We start from the raw sequence: 20,478 nt of genomic DNA, 5'->3' as shown, positions 1-20,478 counted from the left end.
AAATACTTCCAATTTTAGTAGTTAGATATTACAAGAATGCAAATTGTAGCTTAAAATTGTTCGTCGATTGTTCGTCGATTGTTTTTATTTGGGCGATCTTTTTTTTATTTCTCTTGTAACTTATAAACATTTTAGAACATGTTGGAAAAAACTTTTTTGAATAAACTAAAAATTTTATGACAAAATAACAGACCATGATCTAAATATTGTAGAATTAAGAGATAATCTGATATTTTATCAATTTCAAGGATTATATTTGAGTAAGTTTCAAAAATGTGATCAAAATTTAAAGGATGACCTAAAAATGATCATTTTCGTAAATCAGCGGAGATTGGATGGGCTGAAAAATCCTGGGCCCGTGTAAATTAGCCATGGGCCATTAGGCGAGACTACTCGTAGGAACTTCAATCACGAGATCAACGCGGTCCACTATAAAAGAGAACATACAGGTAGAGTTCGAAATTTTGAGACATCTTCTAAGAAAAAAGAAGAGATGGCGGGAAACGATTCGCAGAAGCAATTCCTAACTCTGCTCCGCGAGTTCGCATCTGAAAAATCTCAAGGAGGTTAGTTTTTGCTCCTTCATTTCCTCCAATAGATTTCGTGTAAAATTCTTTACCGGATGATTCAACGGATTTGATAACTGAAAATTGATTTTGTAAGCTAGTTGTTCGAAATTTGCAGAGCGAAGAATAGCAAATCACAAGAAGAGAAATCAAAAGCTGAAATCGGAGCTTGAACTTGCATATGCGGAGGTCGAAGAGGCGAAGAATCAGAAGGAGACTGCTGAGCAAGAGCTCAAAGGATATGAAGTAGAATTGGCCAGGAATGAGTCTGTCATTCAAACCCTAGAGGTTTCCGATTTCATTTGTATTTGTATCCGCTGATGTTTTCTGGTTAATTCTTAGAGATAATTGAAATATATCTAGTTAGCTGAAATTTGAACTCCAGAAAAGCACTTGTTCTCGTTTTTCTAAGAGATCCGTTTCAATTACGTTATAGGAAGGGATCCTTTGGATTCAAGATGAATTATCAGCCTATGGATCTAATGTAGAGTCTCTCAAGGTAAAATCTACTTGAAAATTTGTTCTACTCTAAGGCACACTTGATACTCTGTTTTTCTGGTTATGATTGTTGAAGTTTTAACTTCTTAATGTTAGATCTGTACTATTTGTACTTATTTATATTTGCAAATTTCTACATTATTGTATTGGCTTGCTAACAAGGCCACTTTTTCTTCTTATGAATTCACTGATCGATTGATGATATTTGAACTGTCAAAAGAATAAAGATGCAGAAACTCGGTAATGACATGCTTCCTTCAGTTAACCTCTTAACTCTTTTTGGTCAATTACAAACACTTAACTATGTAGAAAAGGCGTCTTTCTCTCCATTTAGTGTTCTGAAATAATCTGATTGCATTTCCTTTTCTCATTGTATATATCTTTGTCTATGCAGTGATGATTTCATAGAGAAAATGCTTGAGCTCAATGCACAGATAAGGTACAGGTTGTTTGTGTGTCCTTAATAGGCAGTAACCTTTTACTATTGAAATCCACTGGATGAAGTCGGACTAATTAGGTAGAGTTCATCTTTATCTTTTTGACAAAGTTATAGATTAGGTCTATAGCTCCAATCCTGTAGCTTTGTCAAACATACAACTGCTAAGAGCAGACTGAGAGATGAAACAGTCTCAGGTCAATCCATGTCCGTGCTGTGCCGATGTTAGAATAGCTAACTTAGTCACTATTCTTTTTCTAATATACATTTACACATACCTGGACCAAGAATACTTACTAATTTGGCATTACTTGGCTGCTGCAAAATTTTCTGGATTGCATTTACACATACCATGGCCTAAGTAACTAACTTTGCTTTACTCTAAAGGCTGATTCAGTTATACAATGATTATGTGTTTTTCTTTTGCTTTTCAAAAATAATTTGGTGCGATTGTATGGTTATCGCATGGTCAGAAACAGACTTTTTTGTTGAGCTGCCAGTTCTCTAGCCCATAGTATTTCATTGTTCAGTTCTTACTCAGAAACTACTGAACTACAACTATTATAAACTGGGTGTAATTCAGCGGTCACCACTGAACTAGTACATATGCCCTCCTTTGGGACTCGTGGACATTAGCGGTTGTAAAGTCGAGGCATGGAGTCCCAAAGACGGTAAATATTCTTCTCTTTGTGGTAAGACTGGTAGTAATTCTAAACCTTGATTCTTTAATTTGGCAGAAAAACTTGTTATTTAGTTCCAATCTTGTTAGAAAAGTTCTTTCCCTGAGGGCACTGGATACCTCAAATATAGTAATCAAAGTGACCGACCACAGAATATTTGGTTGCCAGTTATAAACTTATCTATTCTCCATGGCTCATTTCATTTTAATTTTGTTACTACACTGTATCAAGATTTAGCTGCCCTGCTGTTAAATGGTTGAACTTTTTTCTGCTAAACTGAATGCAGGAAATTCCATGAGTCAATAGCCTGTATATTCCGAAATGATAATTGCAGCGAGTTAGCATCAAAGCCTGGTCTGTTAACGCTTTTCTTTTTGTGATGTGTTGGCGAGTTTCTTCTGTTATATGGATGTTCAACTCTAAATCGTTTAAAAGTTTTATTGTTGCTTTTCTTAGCTTCTTCAAGCTGAACAATAATTGTTTTACACCTTTACGAACAGGTCCAGCTAAAGCCAAAGCAGAAGATGCTGAAGCTTTCAAAAGAGACCTACACAATAAGCTAGCTCAGATAGTTTCTCAGATCACTAAGGAAGAAGAGGAATGCCAAGTTGAACAGAATATTCATAGGCAGGCAAGTCATTTTGTTTTTGTTAGACCCGTCTGTTCTCATACCTTTCTTCTGTTGATGCATTGTCTGGTTATTAGTATTAGAACTTAATACACTGATCTGTGTGGTGTTTTTCAGCTTGAAGAGGAGTTGAGTCTTTTGGAAAGAAAAGCATCACTGATAGAGGGACTCACAAAAGAAAATATGGAAATGCAGGAGTTAGCCAGATATCCTTGACTTTTTGTTGTTTGGTCTTCTGCCACTTAAAGCTAATTATTTATTATGTTCAGCTTATTGTGGAAGAAAAATGAGTTGACAGGGAATCTCAAAATTTCATGAACTATTCCACATTTAGATAATAGTCTCACTATGTCTTATTGTATTACCGAGGAACTGTTTCATACCTCAAAAAGATACATATGGAATTAGCACCCATGCTTTAGATTTGTCAACAATTATTGTCCTTGACTGGAAAGCAAGCAGACTTCTGAATTGGAAAACAAATGTGCTTCCCTTGGTGATGAGCTACAGAGGAGGTCGGTATGTCCCAGATGTCACAAGGACAATGCAGCAGCATTAAGTCAAATTCTTCAAACAGGTGATGAGAATTAGCTTCTTGTTAGTAGTCACTGACATTTAACTGATGATAGTCAAAAGCAGGACCCTGAGGTGCTTACACTTCTGCTCTCATGTCTTCCATTGGCTTTATGTGCAAGCTTTGGTTTACTATAAATAGGGCTAGTTTGCATAATTGACACTCCTAGTTTTTCTACTCTCCCCCCCATACTTCCTAAAGAACAAATGTAATGGAAGCTGTAAAACGAGACATACTTTTACCTCAAGGATAGTTGTATTTCTGTTCTTTCAGCTATCTATGGTATTGCTAAAGAAGAAAGTTAAATATACTTGCATCTAAATCCTAATAAAATTGTCCTCACTGCCCATGCTCCACCTCCCATTAGTGGATGTTATGGGGGGCTTGAAAGTGGATCCACCAGTATGCTTTTCAGAAGGATTGGAACTGTTTGAGTTTTAAAAAGATGATTTCTTTGTTCAGCTGAATAGGAAGTCATCTTTCTGATTTTCCGGTTTGCACATATGTTATTGATCCTTCTTTAGCACTCACAATCAACAATAAGAATGGAAATCTAGCGTCTCTATTACTCTTGCCTTATACCTGCCACATAAAACTAGCTCTTGTAAATTGACGTTCACAAAATCATCCATAATGAGTTAGAGATCAAAGAAACTACAGTGAATAATGAGTCGGATACTTACATCTTTACTAGGAATTGCGGAGGGGACTGAAAGGAGGAAATGGAACCAAACTTAAATGGGTACACTTTTGATCTTCAACTAGTACAGAGAATAAAGCGGATACGGGCCGATGGTCTGAGAACTTGCTTTCACTGCGGAAATAGGAAAGCTGTTTCACTCCCTTACCATGCCATAGGATTCTATCACACCTGCCATTAATATTCCAAGTGTCATGATAGCAAGAATGAACCACATAGTGGCTAGCAATGACCAGTACTTGGTCAGATTCCTAAAGAGTATTTTTCTTTTCAAATTTTTATCATCGGTTTAAAGAAGGGACTAGACCTGCCTCCTGAGGGTTTCAATTTTTCTGGTGGATGGAGTGATGTGTGCCTTTTCATGGGAGGTGGGGGTGATGAGTCATTCACAGGTGTTCAGCTGAGGAGAGTACTAGATAAAATATAATGTGATGAACGTACCATGCTGGAGTTCTTTGCTTCTCCCCTGCTCTGCTCGGAAGTCCACCAGAATATCGATTGCAATTGGAAGAAGAATATTTGTATGTGGGTGCGAATTCTATATCTCCCTCTTTCCAACCCTGAAACACTCCACCGTCTTCTAGTTCCTTCCCCAACTGGTCAAACTCTTGCAACGCACTCCAATTTTTCTTCTTTATTAATTCCCTTGCTAAATTGTCTTCCAAGTACAGTCTGTAGTTGAGATCTCCAAACCAAAATATCTGGCTGTTCTACAAGAAAATACATCTTTTCAGTTGGAAAAATCTAATCATTTTGTTATTCAATGGAGTTCTAATAATTATAAGAAATCTGCTTAAGCTTCTCAGTTCGATATCTTTACTTTGAATTGCACTACTTTCCAAGTTTTTATTATAATTGTCATTATTATTCTTGTAGTTAGATTCGAAAGGAAATTCCTCTGCCAGTGTTTTTATAATTTTGACTTATCCCTAATTTTGAAACACAATATATTGAATATATGTTAAAAGGCGTAATTAGTCAGGTATGAGAAATATGACTTACTCATGTCCTAAGATGGTGAGAGGATGGTTTTTATGGCAGTCTTCTGACGGCCCGGGGAAAGATGTTCTCCTAAAAATTTCTGTGACTTGACGGTTCCTTTTCCCTTCATCACCTTTCTTTTCTCCTGAGGCTAAGTGAGCTGCCACAAAGCAAAAACTAGTTCCTCCTATGGACATGCTCACAGACACTGATCCTTTGTTTCCCAAATAGCCCATAATGCCACAAGCTACTGAGGAGACCTTCACTTCCGAGACACAATATTTCTTTAGCAATGCCCTTCTCATCCAGACACTAATGAAGACACCGACCATCTTCTTGCCGGCCATCAATTTGTAACTACCAACACGATCTGAGAGCTCATATTCAGTTCTAGACTGACCTCTTGTTGAAACTATTTCGTAGTCACTCCTCAGTCTACTATCTGATTCAGCGGCTTGATCATATCGATAACTATCATTGGTGATTGGATTGACCATGGGTGTTAACCAGGCACCACCATACTTGCTATTTAGAGTTTTACCGATGAGCACATTCCAGTTAGTAGCTTCTGTTGGATCTTCTGCTCCAATTACAGTTTTAGGCTTTAGAGGGACTATTTCCTGGAAGCTGCTAGTGGTAAAGTTTGTTTCTTCTTAAATGACCAATTCCCCAATGATGAAAAAAGAAGGTTATATTTTGAAATTTATACATACCCAAGAACATAAATATCAGCTGCTTCTTTCAGATTCAGCCACTCATCCAAATCTACAGCTAGACTTCCGACAGGAGATCTTCCTGCAACATTCCACGTGCCCACAAAGATTCTACAGCAAAAAAATCGAATTATTTCCCTCAAAATATGTATTATCCTGTTAAGCTTTAGAAGCCCATAGCATGATATTCCAACTGATGCTCACCTCAATTCATTGTTTTGAATGCATGGTCCCCTGTTCAGTGACCTAACATAAAGACCATTAATGCACTCATCATCTTGTTCGTCGTTATCTGAAGAAACCAACCAAAAGGGAGCACCAAAATATAAGAAAGAAATTTGAATACAAAAAAATTGAAATAAACATTAAACTCACGCAATCCAGATTACCAAAGAAACGAAATAAACCTGAAATCTCGCTTAAATGGGACGCGTCAGCTTTGCTTCTTCTCTTGCTAAACCACAACCGAAACACTTTTCGTCTTGATTTTCGTTGCTTGTTACCCATGGTTTGAAATAAAGTCCATTCCAAAAATTACCAGTTTCCTCAAAGAGATGACAACATCTCTTCTTGTCAAGTTGGATGGCTGAAGAATATCCACATGTCTGCCTTTTAGGTTCTGGGTAAAGCTATTATTGTATTGGTCGCCTTGACAGAAAATGTTGTGGACTGGACGAATGAGACAAACCCATAATTTATGCGATGATACCAAGATTTAAAGAGAGAGAGAAAGAAAAGTCAAAGCTGGTTGAATTACACATTTGAGAAGCTTCCTTAATAGCCTTAATTTATTTTCACTGAGTTGTTCAACCAGGAAGAAATTAGAATAGAATATTGACAGCACCAGTTTCCATTAGTTTTACGATTGTGGGTACAAGCACAGTTCATATAAGTCTTGTGTCCAACTCTTTATCCGTGACTTAGAAGTTATCATACCACATGGCCAGATCAAGTCATCAAACTGTCTAAGTCGTGCATTAGTTAATTAATCATTCTCAAGCACGACACCTAAGCCTGCTTTACAACCGTACATATATGCATCATTGAGTGATCGCTGACTTTTGCTGTGCCAAGCCTCAAACTTCATCACGTCTTAATCAGCACCCAAGCTTCTTGCTGTAAGTTCTTTCTAACAATATTGTCAATTTCGTATTGAATGCTTCGAAAATATATTACTTTTAAAAATCTAATACACCCGATATCATTTTTGAAGAGTCCGAATAACATAGAGTTTCACCTTTACAAGTGGATGAAATAACATCAATAAAGATGTCACAATAGTCATTTTTGGGCGGCGAACAAAATCTCACATCGAGAAAAATAAGCAAAAAATGTGGTCGCACCCAAGATAGTTGTGTAATACTATTTGGGGAAATATGTGTAGATTTTGTTGAAAGCAAATAATATCACACTAATAATTAAGAATGTCCTTGGGTTGGCTTAGCCCAACTGCCGTTGTCCTCGAGTTAGACATAGCTCCAGCGTTCAAGTGAGTAGATGTTGACTTGCAACATTTTAACCTACCTCATTATACATAAATATAGTTGGACAATGTTAAATATATAATTAAAAAAAATTCACTTATACCAAGTTCACACCAGTTAATTGTTATAATAAAATGTTACTTGGTCACCAATTCTCTATTTCAGATTATCCCCAGCTCATGAAGAGAGAGTGACAGTAATTCGATCCTAAATAGATTGAGGTAAACAATTTCTTTTCCAGGTCCGTTAGAAATTATCAGCCAGTTATATGATGTGACAGATTCATCCTTCTTGACATGGAATTTTTTGAAGTTTAATTCTTTTTTTTTCCAACCTAAATTGCCGCCCACCCAACCGTGATTTATTCATATGAGAAGAGTCCTGCAATCGTCATTTGGTTGAAATTTGAAGCCATTTGTTAGTGTCTTCCGTGCTGCAACAAGGATTTTTTGTACCTTTTTAAGTACCAAACGGTAGGTGGAATATTAAGATGACCTTTGGCTCAGGGATGTGAATAAGTAAAAATGGTCCATTGAGAAGTAGAGGACCTGGATTGCTTAAATGAAATGTATGATTTACATTTAAAGACGGTGATGTCGACTTCCGACATATAAATATCAGTAGTTTTCTTAGGTTGTGACATTCTACCAGAATTAATTATAGCTTTGATTTGGACTGACACCGTTCTTTCCGGAAACGTACGACTTTTTTTCTTCATAGTGAGAATACTTCTTCTGCATATAGTAATATTTAGAGACGGATCAATCGAATTGATGGTCTAAAGTCACTCAAACAAAATTTTGATTCGCAAATCAATCAAACATGACAAAATACATATAGATAGTTCAGATAATTGAGTTGAAATTGGAAAGGAAAATTGTCAAAAACATGAAAAAGAAATTAATACATTCGAAGAAGGAAAAATGAAAATTGAAGAGAGAGGTAAATATACTAATGAGATAGAAAAAGTTTAACGTTATTTTACCGCTCATTTGTTTTGTACAACCTCAACCAAATTGAAAAAATAATAACTTTATATATATTATATATAATAATAATAATATAGTATAATATCTATGATTCCTTTAGTATTTGAGGCTTTAAGCCAATGACATTAGTAGTCTTACCCTTCAGCCGCTCTGATATAATAATAGGAGAGTAAATTATAAATAACATTAAATTTATACTTAGCTTGACTTGTCCCCATTTTCTAAGCATACTAGCGTACAAGCAAGATAAGTAGAAATTTATTAGAATAAAATATAGTGCTAATTGTCTCGTATATTTCGCTTATCTGACATCTTATTGAGTTTTCTCCACGATGATAAAGTCTTATTTTGTATGTTGGCCAAAATTACAATAATAACATTGAACCCTCGATTACTATATATGAAAAAGTCAGGAAGTGGTATGGAAATGTGAGTTTTCCTTTTTGAAATTAATAAATACTTGTTGCTTCCACCCTTCTTTTATAATGTTAGTCAACTCACATCCACTTGGGGGAAAAAAAAATACACCCACATCTCCCCTTTATTCCCTCCATATATTTTTTAATTTTTTTTTGTTATTTGATAAACAAGAACAAGAAGGATAGACTTTCGAAATTTAATTTGTTGGCAATAATAGAAAAGGTCCTGGTTGATGATTTAATGCAAACTAGGCTGGGATGTTCATGTTGGTAGTTCCAAATTTAGGACGATATATTCTTCGCTGGCAGAAATCTAGTTGGGTCCCGACTACTCATTATTATGCATCTACTGGTACAATTTCGTTCATTAAATAGTATAAATTTTTTCGTCAGAGTTTATGTTATACTATTTTTTTTAATTAGTTGTTTAAGAAATAACAGAACATTTTTATATTTGGATGATCACAATTATAAACTTCATATTTTGCTCTTAACAACTATAAATTTGGAAAGTCTTTTTTTTTCTTCTAATGAAAAATCTCTGTTACTTCTTCTTTTTTTTTTCTTTTTTTTTTTGGGGGGGGGGGGGGGGCACCTACAGTAGCTTTCAACCAACAACCATTTTGGTTCATAGACTAATGACAAAAAGTGTCAACTTTGGGGTGACTTATAAATGGTTAAGCTACACTTTGATGAAAGAGGGTTCAGTAGGACTTTAACATTTAGGCCCAATAAGACTGTTCCTAGAATAGATAAGACTATAATTTGGGCCCAATTATAGGCCTTATACCCTTGTGAGTAAAGAGTTGATATCAGTTAAGAGTTCAAATTCCATTGTCCCTCTTCTCCAAAGTAATAGTTTTTTTCTTCTAAAGACAGGCGCCAACGACTTAGCCACTAAGGCTAGATATCAATGAGAGTAAAAAGAGTGGTAGTCCAATGCAAAGCAGCAGGGTTTGGAGAAGGGTCGCACTCCAAGAAGTGTGAGAAAGATATGGATGAGAGTCTTTCAAATAATACGTGTGTTCTTTTATTTTCCGCCATCTAGTGGATATTTTTCTTTAAAATTAAATCCAACAGTTATCATCCATTTAGATGGAAGATATACCCAAGCTAGTTATGCAAAAAGATTCATCAAATGAATAATAAAAATACTCATTTGGATCAATTGAGTAGTGTAGAGAACCAAGAAACTAGCATTGCGCGTGCTGTTTTTACTGCAGGCCACACTATAATAGGTGCAATGCAAATGTTTTGTACTTAATTAATTAGTCTCATGCTTACTGTAAAGTAAAAGGACACTACTAATCATCTCCTTTTAAAGTTGTCTAACTTAAATCATTGCTCTTTTAAGGACAAAGAGCCTTTTGTTTTCTGCATTGAATTATGAACATATACTCACACAAAAATTAAAGTATACACATATTGTAATAAGATTATGCTAATTATGAATTTTCCATTTCTAGATTCAGAATTCGTAAGAATACGCACACAAAAAATTAATGTATACACATATACTCTAATAAGATTATGCTTATTATGAATTTACCATCTCTAGATTCAAAATTCGCCGTCGAACAAGAAGAGAAAAGCTTGGTTGCTACTCAATGTTTGAAACAAATTAAAGTGCATACATGTAATAAAACTACATTCTTAATGAATTTATATATTGTCATTAGATTGTGAATAACAAGCCAAAAGTTTGATTGCTTCTAAAACTATAGTTTTAAAAAAATATAGAACAAAAAGTGTTTTGTAACTAAAGATCAAGCTAGGTCTTTCTATTCAGAAAATCTTGAGCATTACACAAGTAAAAAATGCTTTTGAATGAAAAGAACCATCTTGATTATTATTATTTTTTTTGTCAACTAGAATAGTTGGCCTAATTTAATTTAATTAATAAATGGGTCTACGCTTAGATAAGTTTTTGTCACCTCCTTTGAGTGAAATAGAAGTTCTAATTCTGCAGCTTTTGCTATAACTATAAGCCTTTGCATCAGATATTAAATGTTGTCTGAACATTGCTATAAATGCCTCTGCTCTTTCATTCAACTCCTCCATTGAAATTTGCTGAGCCTCTTCTATTGAATCATCTAATACTTGTTCTTCTTTGTTTTCCCTCTTGTCTGTTATTGGATACTCCACTTTGACATCCTTTCTAATTGCTTCTTCTGATATATCTGCTACACAAGGCACCAAAGGTTTCTTGCATTCTTTCACGTCTCCCTTTTCCTGTTTAAAACAAAATAATAAATAAATTATAAGAATATGCACCCACTATAATAATTTTAAGGGTGTGACTTATAGGTCAATGAAGTGGGTTAAGAATTATAGAGTATATATGAAGTTTCAGATTTAAATCTGAGCAAAGACCAAAAGAAACACTAGTGATTTCCTTTCATTTGTCCTAACCTTAATTAAAGGTAATAGAGATGCACGCAAATTGTCCCGTATCAAAAGAATTAGACAAGGAGAGGCATTGAAGATATAACGTTAAAAGCCCGTTTGGATGTTCAACTAGTTTGTTTGTTTTTTCAAAAAAAATAATAATAAAATGTTGGTCATATACCTTACAGTCAATTTTAAAGTAAAAAAGTTCCCTTTTTGAAGTAAACACAACTTTAATTTTCGAATTTCATTTTTCAACTTTTTTTCAAATATTACTTTTTCCAATTATATATCATCGAATTCGTGGTTAAACACCTATATTGTACTAAGCTTTCGGATGAAATAGGAACATGTTTCTCACCTCAATCTTGGATTCAGTAGTAGTAGCATTGGTGCTGATGCTTTGTGGGCAGGTTTCCACAGTTGGAGTTGTGGGAGTGGTATTTGTAGATGTAAAAAGAATAGCTAAGAGCAAGAGATTAAGAGCAAGGAATGCTATAACTCGCCATTGTTCCACAAAGGAAACTAAAATTGCACGTTCTAAACATGCCATTAAAGCAGCCACTCCAGCTGCAAACCATACTGCTTGTAATTGATCTTCTTTCTTTCTTTCCTCCATTCTTACTACCATCACCATTTTTATTTGATGGGAAGTGCCAAAAATAAAACACAATGTTAAAAGCTCTTTATTTTATTTGACTTAGTGAGTTGCTATTTGCCAAGATGGGGATTTTTATAGAGAGGGGACAAGGGTAAAATAACACATGAATTTGGGGTATATTTACATGAAATGCCACTGGATTTCAAGCTTGTGTGGGTGGGTGGGTCATAGTTTAATGATAAGGTGATGTGACAAGAGAGAGTGTTTTTAAGGGACAAGGAAACATTCTCGTCTGCTATTCACACAAACCTCTGCACTCTCCTCCGCTTTTGTTTTCTTATCATTCCTCCTACTGATTGTTTCTTACTGTTTGGCTTTTTAAAAATTACAGGCGTGCACCGGCTTTTACCATTAAAATGTTACCAGAGCATTTTAAACTTGAGGATTACGAATTCAGAATTTTCATTAGAACAATAATAAAAAAAAGATAAAGAAGAAATTAAAGGAGAGTTTTTTTTATTTTCATATTGAAATCCGACTAAATCCCTAACAAAGGTGATTTTGTATCTAAGGGGACTTGATACCCAGCTTTCTGCTTAAGGATGATGGAGTATACTTATCTTTCCACCACAATACTTACTGATAATCGAAGGAGATTCAATGTACATGCATAAAATAAATAAATTAACCATATAAAATTTCTAAATAGTGTAACTGGATCCACCCCTGCCTGTTAGGGTGAGATCATATTATGTTTCGGGCGGCCACCCATCTATTTGAATTTTCCTCCTTAATCTGATGAGATTTTTAACATAAAATTATTCTAGGAAAGAAGATTTGTTTTAACAAACGATTTTTAGATTAACTTAAGCTTCCAATTGAAAATCTAGGTTCATGATTGAATTTCCTCCTCCTTGTATAAATTTGAAGTTGCCTAGAAAGAATAGAACATCTTTGTTTATCACCAAAAATGATAGTAACATAAGATGTTTGTCATCTGCTCCTGAATACCGTCTAGACACTCAAAATGTGACATAATTAGTCCAAATATTCTAATTATAAGCTGATGCTTTCGAATATTCTCTTGATCTATTCTAGTCTAGTAGTACTAATCACCACTTCAACCCCTCTATAATGTTAGGCCTTTTCTCTGCCGTAACCATTCTTATTTTACTTTCATCTCCACATTTGAATTGATTTCGTTTTTTTTCCTGGTTCGATTCAACATTTTATCTGGCACGTCTTTTTCATAATGGGCCTTACAATATACTAATTCAGATCATTTTCAGGCCTCTAATGTAGATACCGGGCAACGGGTGAAAACCCAAAAAAGAAAACTGGCATTAGAATGTTTTTCAACTCTGTTGTGAAATCTTTCATCTGTACAATACTTTCGATAAGTGATCAGTTGTAAATTGATAAGTAGAACAACTATAAAAGGTGAAATGACAAGTATTAATTAATGATAATTCGAGCATTAATGTCTACCAATATTCAAAAATTGAATGGGAAGGGAATCCAATGGTGAAAAGAGAAATGAATGGAATGTGTCACTGGACATGAGGAGTCTAAAGGCACGCCAACGTCCTTTTGATGTTTACCATTTAACACAATTGGAACCCCACTGATGTCCGATATGTGCACATCATCACTATTACTATCCAAACATATTTTGTTTGTTTAGGTCAACCATGTTACTTTGTTAACGCACTATCATTTGGATAAGACAAGGCAATTACTATAACTATACTTTCTTCCTTAAGTAGAGAAATCGGTCGAGTGATCTTGAAGATGGGATTGCACGTGTTTATGGATTGAGCGAGATTCAAGCTGGGGAAATGGTGGAATTTGCCAGCGGTCTTCGGTTCGAAAATCCCTTGGTAGGTAGGGAGCGGTACCCTTAAATGGGGCCCTACCTAGCTTGAATATGTATTAGCCGAGCTCCAATGTGGGTACTGAACAGTGAATGGTGAACCAAAAAAAATAAAAAATCATGAAAATTAATAAGGTTCAAATCTTGGTAAATTGTTAGGTAAAATCTTCCCATCTATAAATCAAGGTGCATCCAAACTAACCTAAACATCACGTTAATGAAAAAACTACACATGCCCCTTATGGCTGTTTCCTTCAACAGTCGTTAAGCTAAGTTTGAATAGCTTGTCGCCTTAAACTCACTGTTTTGCACTGAAGATAAAGAGATTTCTAAACTGGCTGCTGAATTACCATTTATTAAAGAGTTGAAAGAGTAATATAACATCTTCCACAAATAAAACACCAAAATGAAGAAAATTCTGTCGAGAGAAACTACTCATTATTATGTAAACTTATGTTTCTTGAAAGCAAGCAAGCAAACATTAGGTTCACTACTTTGCTTGTACCAAAAGAAGTTTGTCACGGACAGCTTTCGACTAAAGCCAAATTGACTTCAGTAAGTTGAAACCCATTATGTCACTTGGAGACAATTAGCTGTATTAACTCTCTAAAGAAAGAAGAAAGCAATAGATAATGGCACTTTTAGGAAACAGCTCAACTATCATATTGCCAGGATAATTACACGATGATCCGCCAGAGATGGGAAAGAACAGCTCTTCAACTATATATTAAGCCATTGCTGTTGTACCTGAAAATTGAATAAATATGCAACTACATTCTCAAAAGCCTTATAAATTTACGTTCTTCAATATCTATAGAGACTGCAAAACTACTGCCACCAGCTTCTTCCAGACAGAGAGATAAGCTGCAAGATTGGAGGAAAAAAAGATTGTCATAAAATTCAGACATCTAACAAAGCTATTATTAGAAAATAATAGAAGCACAATATAATTATGTTTCAATACATGAACCCAATCGTGTAGATGAGGACAAGAACTGAACAACAATTATGGGACTTGGGATGTTGGAATCTCAACTTATCTTAGATGTGTCATCAGAATACAGTATAGACTGTAAGCACCATTCATGACGGAGCAAAGAATATGGAATCTCTAAATTATTGAGTTTTACTATTACTAACCTGATGAGCAACTTGCATCAAATGTTTACTTCTTAAAGGCGAATCTTTTAACACTTTTGAATCCTTCAATCTTGGATCAATGTTTTCTATCTCTACAGACCTTTTCTTCACTGAGCATTCTGGAGAAGAGTTCTCATTTGGGGTCAACAAGTTACCCTTCTTACGCTTCCTGCTGAACGTATACTTGAGAGGTGTCATATTGTTACCTTGAAGATTTGATTCCTTACTTCCTTCAGATGCTTTGGTATCTTCAAGGACAGATTCAACTGGTAACATGCCAAAGTTAAGCAGCGGTTGACCATCACCCTCCTCTGCCATCACTGAGACATCTATCAATTCTTTGTCGTCCTCATCTGCATCATTATCTGCACATGCAAACTTTCTACGAATCTTGTTTTTTAAGGTGGAACCTGAGGATGCCTCTTGAAAACCAGTACCCTCTTCAATACAACCTTCACCTCCTAATTTAGTGGGTTTCACAGTGCATTCAGGTTCATCGGACTTGCTATTAGGAAAAGATGGACATTGCAGACCAGGTTTCATTGGCTGATTAGAAAGGGAGGTATGTGACAATGATGGAGGACAACTAACGTCCAGGTATTTGGCGCGTCTTTTCCTAATGCTTCTATGAGAAACACTAATGGTTAGACCCTTGCTTTGTGGCTCTTGTTTACCTGATACAAAAGAACTTCCTGCTACATTATTTCTCTCAGAATTGGTGGAAGGACTATTAGGACTGTCATACAAAGTGTCTGTGCGCACGTATCTTGCAGAACAACGAGAAATTGCTGCCAAAGGTCGTTGAGACAACGCGAGCTTATTACAACGAGCCTTGCAAAAGCTATTTTTGGTTTTGCCATATCGAGCTTTTCTTCGCCTTTTTCCTCGGAATGTATAGGATCGCTGCATAGAGGCATGGCCCTTAAGTGGTTCTTCGCCAACTAAATTCTCTACTTTCATAGCTTTAGATGATGGTACAATATGTGCATCAGCATCTCGTCCACTTGGTTCAGTGACCTGTATAACTTTAGTGGGAAAACTTGGATCATCTCCAGAATTCAATCTCTCCTCTGCTAAGTTCATCTCTATTGCACACCATCCATTTTGATAAATCTCTGGCTCATTAAGATTGTCCTTTGAGTAATTGCACAATGCTATCTTTGACATGTCTGCTGATTTGCAGACATTGGATCCCAATTCAGTAGGGAATTTTAACGACTCTAAATTACTTAGATTTGACTTGGACATGATACTGGTGTGATAAACCAAATCCTCTCTTCCATGTGGTCTCAGGTGATGGAGAGGCTTATTTTTCGCTTCATTCAATTTCTGATGCACATCATCTAATTCTGCTCTAAGATCAATTATCAGCCCTTCAGCTTCATTAAGCTGAGCTTCTAATTCATCAATTCTTCTTTGCTGATTTTGAGACAAACTCTCAGCTTCAGTTGTCTGCATTTAAGGTTAGACAGATCAGTTTCTTTAAACTGTGAAATATGGAAATCAACATTCTGCTAGGATATTCTATCATGTCATTCAATAAAAACCACTTCCCAGAATACAAAACCAATAGACAGATATGTATGTACTACAATTATTTCACCAAATGGGGTTCACTTAGATCCAAAAAGGAATCTACTGCCATGCTGATCTAGTCTCCGATTTCTGAAGGGAAGAAGCTGTGTCTAGCTACGTTACTAGCACCTCGTAATTTTAAGTTGTGATACTTTTAACAGTTTAAATCCATTAATTATAGAAAATGGATTATATCTGTACAAGAAATAAGCTTTAAATTCTTGTCTTGGACACAGTGAAAGCTTTAAATTCCTCTTGACTTTCCTTATAAAATCAAGCCTAGTTTCCACGCAACTTAAAGTTTTAATACTCTGTTATTGTGATGAACATTGCCGATACAGCACTCAATCTGTTGTGAGTTCTGTCCAGTAAAATACTACATTTGCAACAAAATTTCTAAAGGTCATATCTTTTGGTGGATCAAGCAAACCAATCAATCTTGTGGAAAGAAAAATATATACCATTACTCTCCTATAGATCGAGGAAACCTAACAGAAACAAACAATTGCAATTTTATCGATTGAAGCCTTTGTTCAAGTGTCTTACACAACAAAAGAGATGGAGAAAAATATACCTTTAGACAGATAAAACTCATGGACCACTCATTATACAAAGAACTTCTGGAATAGTGCAAAGAAAAATCTAATGTCTGTGTTGCAAAGAGTATTCAATTTCGTCATGTGGGAGATGACAGATATTTAGTGGAATTATGTAGTTAAAATATCTCAAATGTGCCAAAAATTTGAATTCGTTTTTTACATTAATTGAATTTAGTTTCCTGAAACTATTAGTAGTAATGTCTTACTAACATTATCATTTAATGTATAGTTGCATAAAAACAAAAGTTAAATTCAATACAAGTGAAGATACACAATAAGTCGTAAAACCAAACAAAATTCAATCAATCAAACAATTAGGCAGCTTAATATAAATATTCACAAGTTGGATATTACCTTAGCATCAATCATTAATTTCAAACGAAGCAGCATTCGAATGGCTTCCTCTTTTGTAGAATGCAGATCCTGCTGAAACTTCAGGGCTTTTTGTTCCGATGCCATAACACGAGCTGCCGCCTCCTTTGCCATGTTCAAAATTATCTCCGCATATGCTTTCTTCACAGCCTCCATTTTTCTACATTAATCCAAATCAATACCGATCAAACAAATAGTTAAAAATAAAATAAAAAAGGGCATCCAATTGTATATTGTATTTTACCGAGAGGTTGTTTTCGAAAGATCTCACATTTAATGATTTAAAATGTCAGTTCTGCTTCTGTAGCTCATCCATGGGGGTTTGCAGTGAAGTGAAAAGGCAAATGTGGGTGATTCTGGTGTGAAGCGAATCGACGCTTGCAATTATCACATTTTTATTTTTTCAGTTACAGGTTGGTATATGGTACAAGTCGAAAAGCGCGCATAAAATGAGAAGGTGGGACCATCCAGACACGGAATGTTTTTGAAAATTTTCAAATTTTGAATTACAACCCTCCTAAACAGGTTGCAAAATTATTTTTTATTTATATTTTTTTTACTACAGATTTTTAATTTTAAATGTAAGAGATTTAAAAATAATATACTTAGAGCCCGTTTGGATGGACTTTAAGTTGGTCAAACCAACTTATAAGCCTCTTTTTAGCTTTTTGACGTGTTTGACTAATGCTAACTTTAAGTCATAAAATTTTTAAAGCCCTTGAACAAATTCTTAAAGGTTAGGTTACTACCTGCTTCTAGTCAAAAATGAAAAGTTAGGATTTCTAACTTTTTTTTTTCTAAGTACTTAAAGCCATTTTGTTTGACCATGAAAATTACTTTTATATCCCTTATATTTTAGCTAAATTCTCAAACTACCTTTTTTATTCTTTTAACCCTAAAATTCAAACACTTATTTTCAACATAAGCACTTTTATCCAAACACTCAACTACTTATTTATAAAAATAACTTTCAGCACTTCAAAGTTTTAAAAGCACTTCATACATATAAGTTATTTTTTAAGCCCATCCAAACGGGCTCTTACACAATTTCTTTACGCGATCATTCTTCTAAAAAGTAACAATTTTCATTTATCAAATTCGACACTTTTTTCCCTCTTATTTGGTGTTCTACAAATTTTGAGATTTGATTAAATTTGACAAAATTTGAATTCGTATTAGAAAATTTCATATCGGAGGTAAGCGCTTTCTGTCATTAGCTATTTCATACACATAATTTGACCTAAAAGTTTGATTATGGGTGAAGAATTACTTAACACTCCATCATCAGTAGTGGGACCATATTTTTTACCAAGACTATTCAAAATATAAAAAAGTAAATATACAAAGAAATTAAGGAGATTTAATACATACTATATATACATAAGAGAAAATAGTCAAATGTCCCCCCAATTTATTATCGAATTCTCAACTATACACTTATATATTTCGGGGTTCTATTACCCCCCGATTTTTTAAAATTCAGAATATATACCACCCTAAAATTAGAAAATCACTTTTTTAACATGTAGTAATGTACACTCGCTGCCAGATGTCATTTTAAGTTTTTTATATTTTTTTTTTCGTTCTTTATCCAATTTTTCATCTTTATTCTTACTTTATTTCTTTTTTTTTCTCTCTTTTGTTTTTCATTCCCTTCTTCATTTTTATTTTTTAATCACTTTATATCATCCTTCAAGCACCTTAATGAGTTTAATTACCTGTCTTTTTTTCCTCTTAATATTTTTTATTGTGTTCCTTCTTTGTCTTCATCACACCAAATTTGCAATACTTTATTTACGAGTTGCCGATGGTTAAATTCTTAGATCTTCGCCAAACAATAATACAAATTGAAGATAAGATCTGAAGTTGATGAATGTTACTGATCCAAAATTTTTATAGAATAACTAAAAGAAAAGAGAAAAAAAATTGCGTTGAAATTTCTTTTCCGGCGAGGAAGTAGATTAATGGTGTTGATTTTGATCTAATATGAGATTGATAAAATGAAAAAAAAATAAAATGGACGAAGACCCATATCATATACCCCATAACTCATTTTTAGCTTACTTTATGAAATTCTTGATCAAAAAAATTGTTTTACAGTCATGGTGATTTTAATTGGCTGAATTTCTTTGATAATTTTTTTTTAAAAAAACTTTAGTAATTAAATGAATTTTATGATGGAAGGTGTCCAATAAATTTATTCTTTTTTTATTCATTTTCCATTTTTTCTTCTTATGGTTCTTTTGTCTCTTTTCTGTGCAATTCTTTTTAGAGCAATGAAACTAATGACGATTTGATTTTTTTGGATAACATGAGTAATTATTTTAATAATTATTTGATGCTTTTAATAGTAATTTATAGTGTTAGTTGTGGATAATGGTAAGGCAAATCATGAAAAATTATTACAAGATGATGAGTTGATGGGGCTGTTGTGGTAGTGGTGGTTCAAGGTGCAGGAGATGGTAGTGGGTGAGTATTGAGTTGAGGAGAAAGAGAGGAAAAACGTAAGGAGAAGAAAATAAAAGAGAAAATTAAAAAAAATTATGTTAACAAAAAGTCAAATGTATTATAAAAATATTTTATAAAAAATTAAAAGTAAGATGAAAAATAAGGACAAAAGGGAAAAATAAAGTTTTAAGATTTGTTTTTGGTCTTCACTCTCTCAAAGAGAGAAAAATACACTCACATTGCCACATAAGCATTTAGGGAGGTGATAATTTCAATTTTAAACAGTTCAGGGAGGTGATATGACCCTTATGAAGATTGAGTGTGTAGTTGAAAATCCGGTTATAGTTAGGGGGCTTTTGGCTATTTTCTCAAAGAAAAATTGACCTTATATATATAAGAGTAATTTTTCGACGAAAAGGGTTAGAATGAAATCCTGGCTCTGCCTCTGTCCACCCCAAACACTTGTTAGTCTAGGCACTCAGAGCTCGTTTGGTAGCTAGCTAGAATTGTATAGGTATTAGTAATGCAAGTAGTAGATATGAATATATTAGTTATGCAAGTAGTAGTTATACAGACATTAATTATGCATGTATAAGTTATTCCATCTTCTACCTCGCATAAAATAATGCACAAATTCCTTCATAACTAATTATAACATTAGTTATGTGGCTTTCTAAATTATAATTCGAATATTATAATAATTTTATACATAAATAACTTACTTTTAAATAATTAACAGACATTGTAGAACTTATCAATAACTTATTTCGTTACTGGCTACCAAATTAAACGAGTTATTATCTCATTCACGTTC

The 20,478-nt window shown here is 34.3% G+C and overlaps 4 protein-coding genes across 5 annotated transcripts; 1 reads left to right on the top strand and 3 right to left on the bottom strand.

Annotated features, from left to right (window-relative positions):
- Positions 1-455: 455 nt before the first annotated feature.
- On the top strand, positions 456-3,690 carry LOC129873256 (uncharacterized). Its single transcript, XM_055948311.1, has 9 exons — positions 456-566; positions 685-854; positions 1,003-1,065; positions 1,285-1,304; positions 1,459-1,503; positions 2,467-2,534; positions 2,681-2,811; positions 2,926-3,014; positions 3,267-3,690. Exons 1-9 carry the CDS (start codon positions 494-496, stop codon positions 3,397-3,399), a joined length of 792 nt encoding a protein of 263 aa, XP_055804286.1. The 5' UTR covers positions 456-493; the 3' UTR covers positions 3,400-3,690.
- On the bottom strand, positions 3,051-6,712 carry LOC129873255 (type I inositol polyphosphate 5-phosphatase 4-like). The gene is made up of 7 exons (XM_055948310.1): positions 6,184-6,712; positions 5,981-6,068; positions 5,777-5,887; positions 5,085-5,690; positions 4,524-4,787; positions 4,066-4,253; positions 3,051-3,964 (listed from the first exon to the last, which is right to left on the bottom strand). The coding sequence occupies exons 1-6, from the start codon at positions 6,281-6,283 to the stop codon at positions 4,073-4,075; spliced, it is 1,350 nt and encodes a 449-aa protein (XP_055804285.1). The 5' UTR covers positions 6,284-6,712; the 3' UTR covers positions 3,051-3,964; positions 4,066-4,072.
- Positions 6,713-10,397: 3,685 nt separating this feature from the next.
- Positions 10,398-11,746, bottom strand: LOC129873896 (uncharacterized). The gene is made up of 2 exons (XM_055949083.1): positions 11,418-11,746; positions 10,398-10,900 (listed from the first exon to the last, which is right to left on the bottom strand). The coding sequence occupies exons 1-2, from the start codon at positions 11,691-11,693 to the stop codon at positions 10,565-10,567; spliced, it is 612 nt and encodes a 203-aa protein (XP_055805058.1). The 5' UTR covers positions 11,694-11,746; the 3' UTR covers positions 10,398-10,564.
- Positions 11,747-13,833: 2,087 nt separating this feature from the next.
- On the bottom strand, positions 13,834-17,662 carry LOC129875291 (uncharacterized). Of its 2 annotated transcripts, none has more exons than XM_055950744.1 (4): positions 17,461-17,662; positions 17,199-17,376; positions 14,671-16,122; positions 13,834-14,394 (listed from the first exon to the last, which is right to left on the bottom strand). In XM_055950744.1, exons 2-4 carry the CDS (start codon positions 17,370-17,372, stop codon positions 14,359-14,361), a joined length of 1,662 nt encoding a protein of 553 aa, XP_055806719.1. In that variant the 5' UTR covers positions 17,373-17,376; positions 17,461-17,662; the 3' UTR covers positions 13,834-14,358. The 2 variants fall into 2 exon arrangements, with proteins under 2 accessions (XP_055806719.1, XP_055806718.1); XM_055950743.1 differs by having other exon boundaries at positions 13,835-14,394; positions 17,488-17,661.
- Between the last annotated feature and the right edge of the window lie 2,816 nt (positions 17,663-20,478).

This window comes from Solanum dulcamara, chromosome 11 (genome assembly GCF_947179165.1).
Source record: "Solanum dulcamara chromosome 11, daSolDulc1.2, whole genome shotgun sequence".
In the NCBI taxonomy this organism is placed as follows: domain Eukaryota; kingdom Viridiplantae; phylum Streptophyta; class Magnoliopsida; order Solanales; family Solanaceae; genus Solanum; species Solanum dulcamara.
This window is presented reverse-complemented; position numbering and strand designations above follow the sequence as displayed.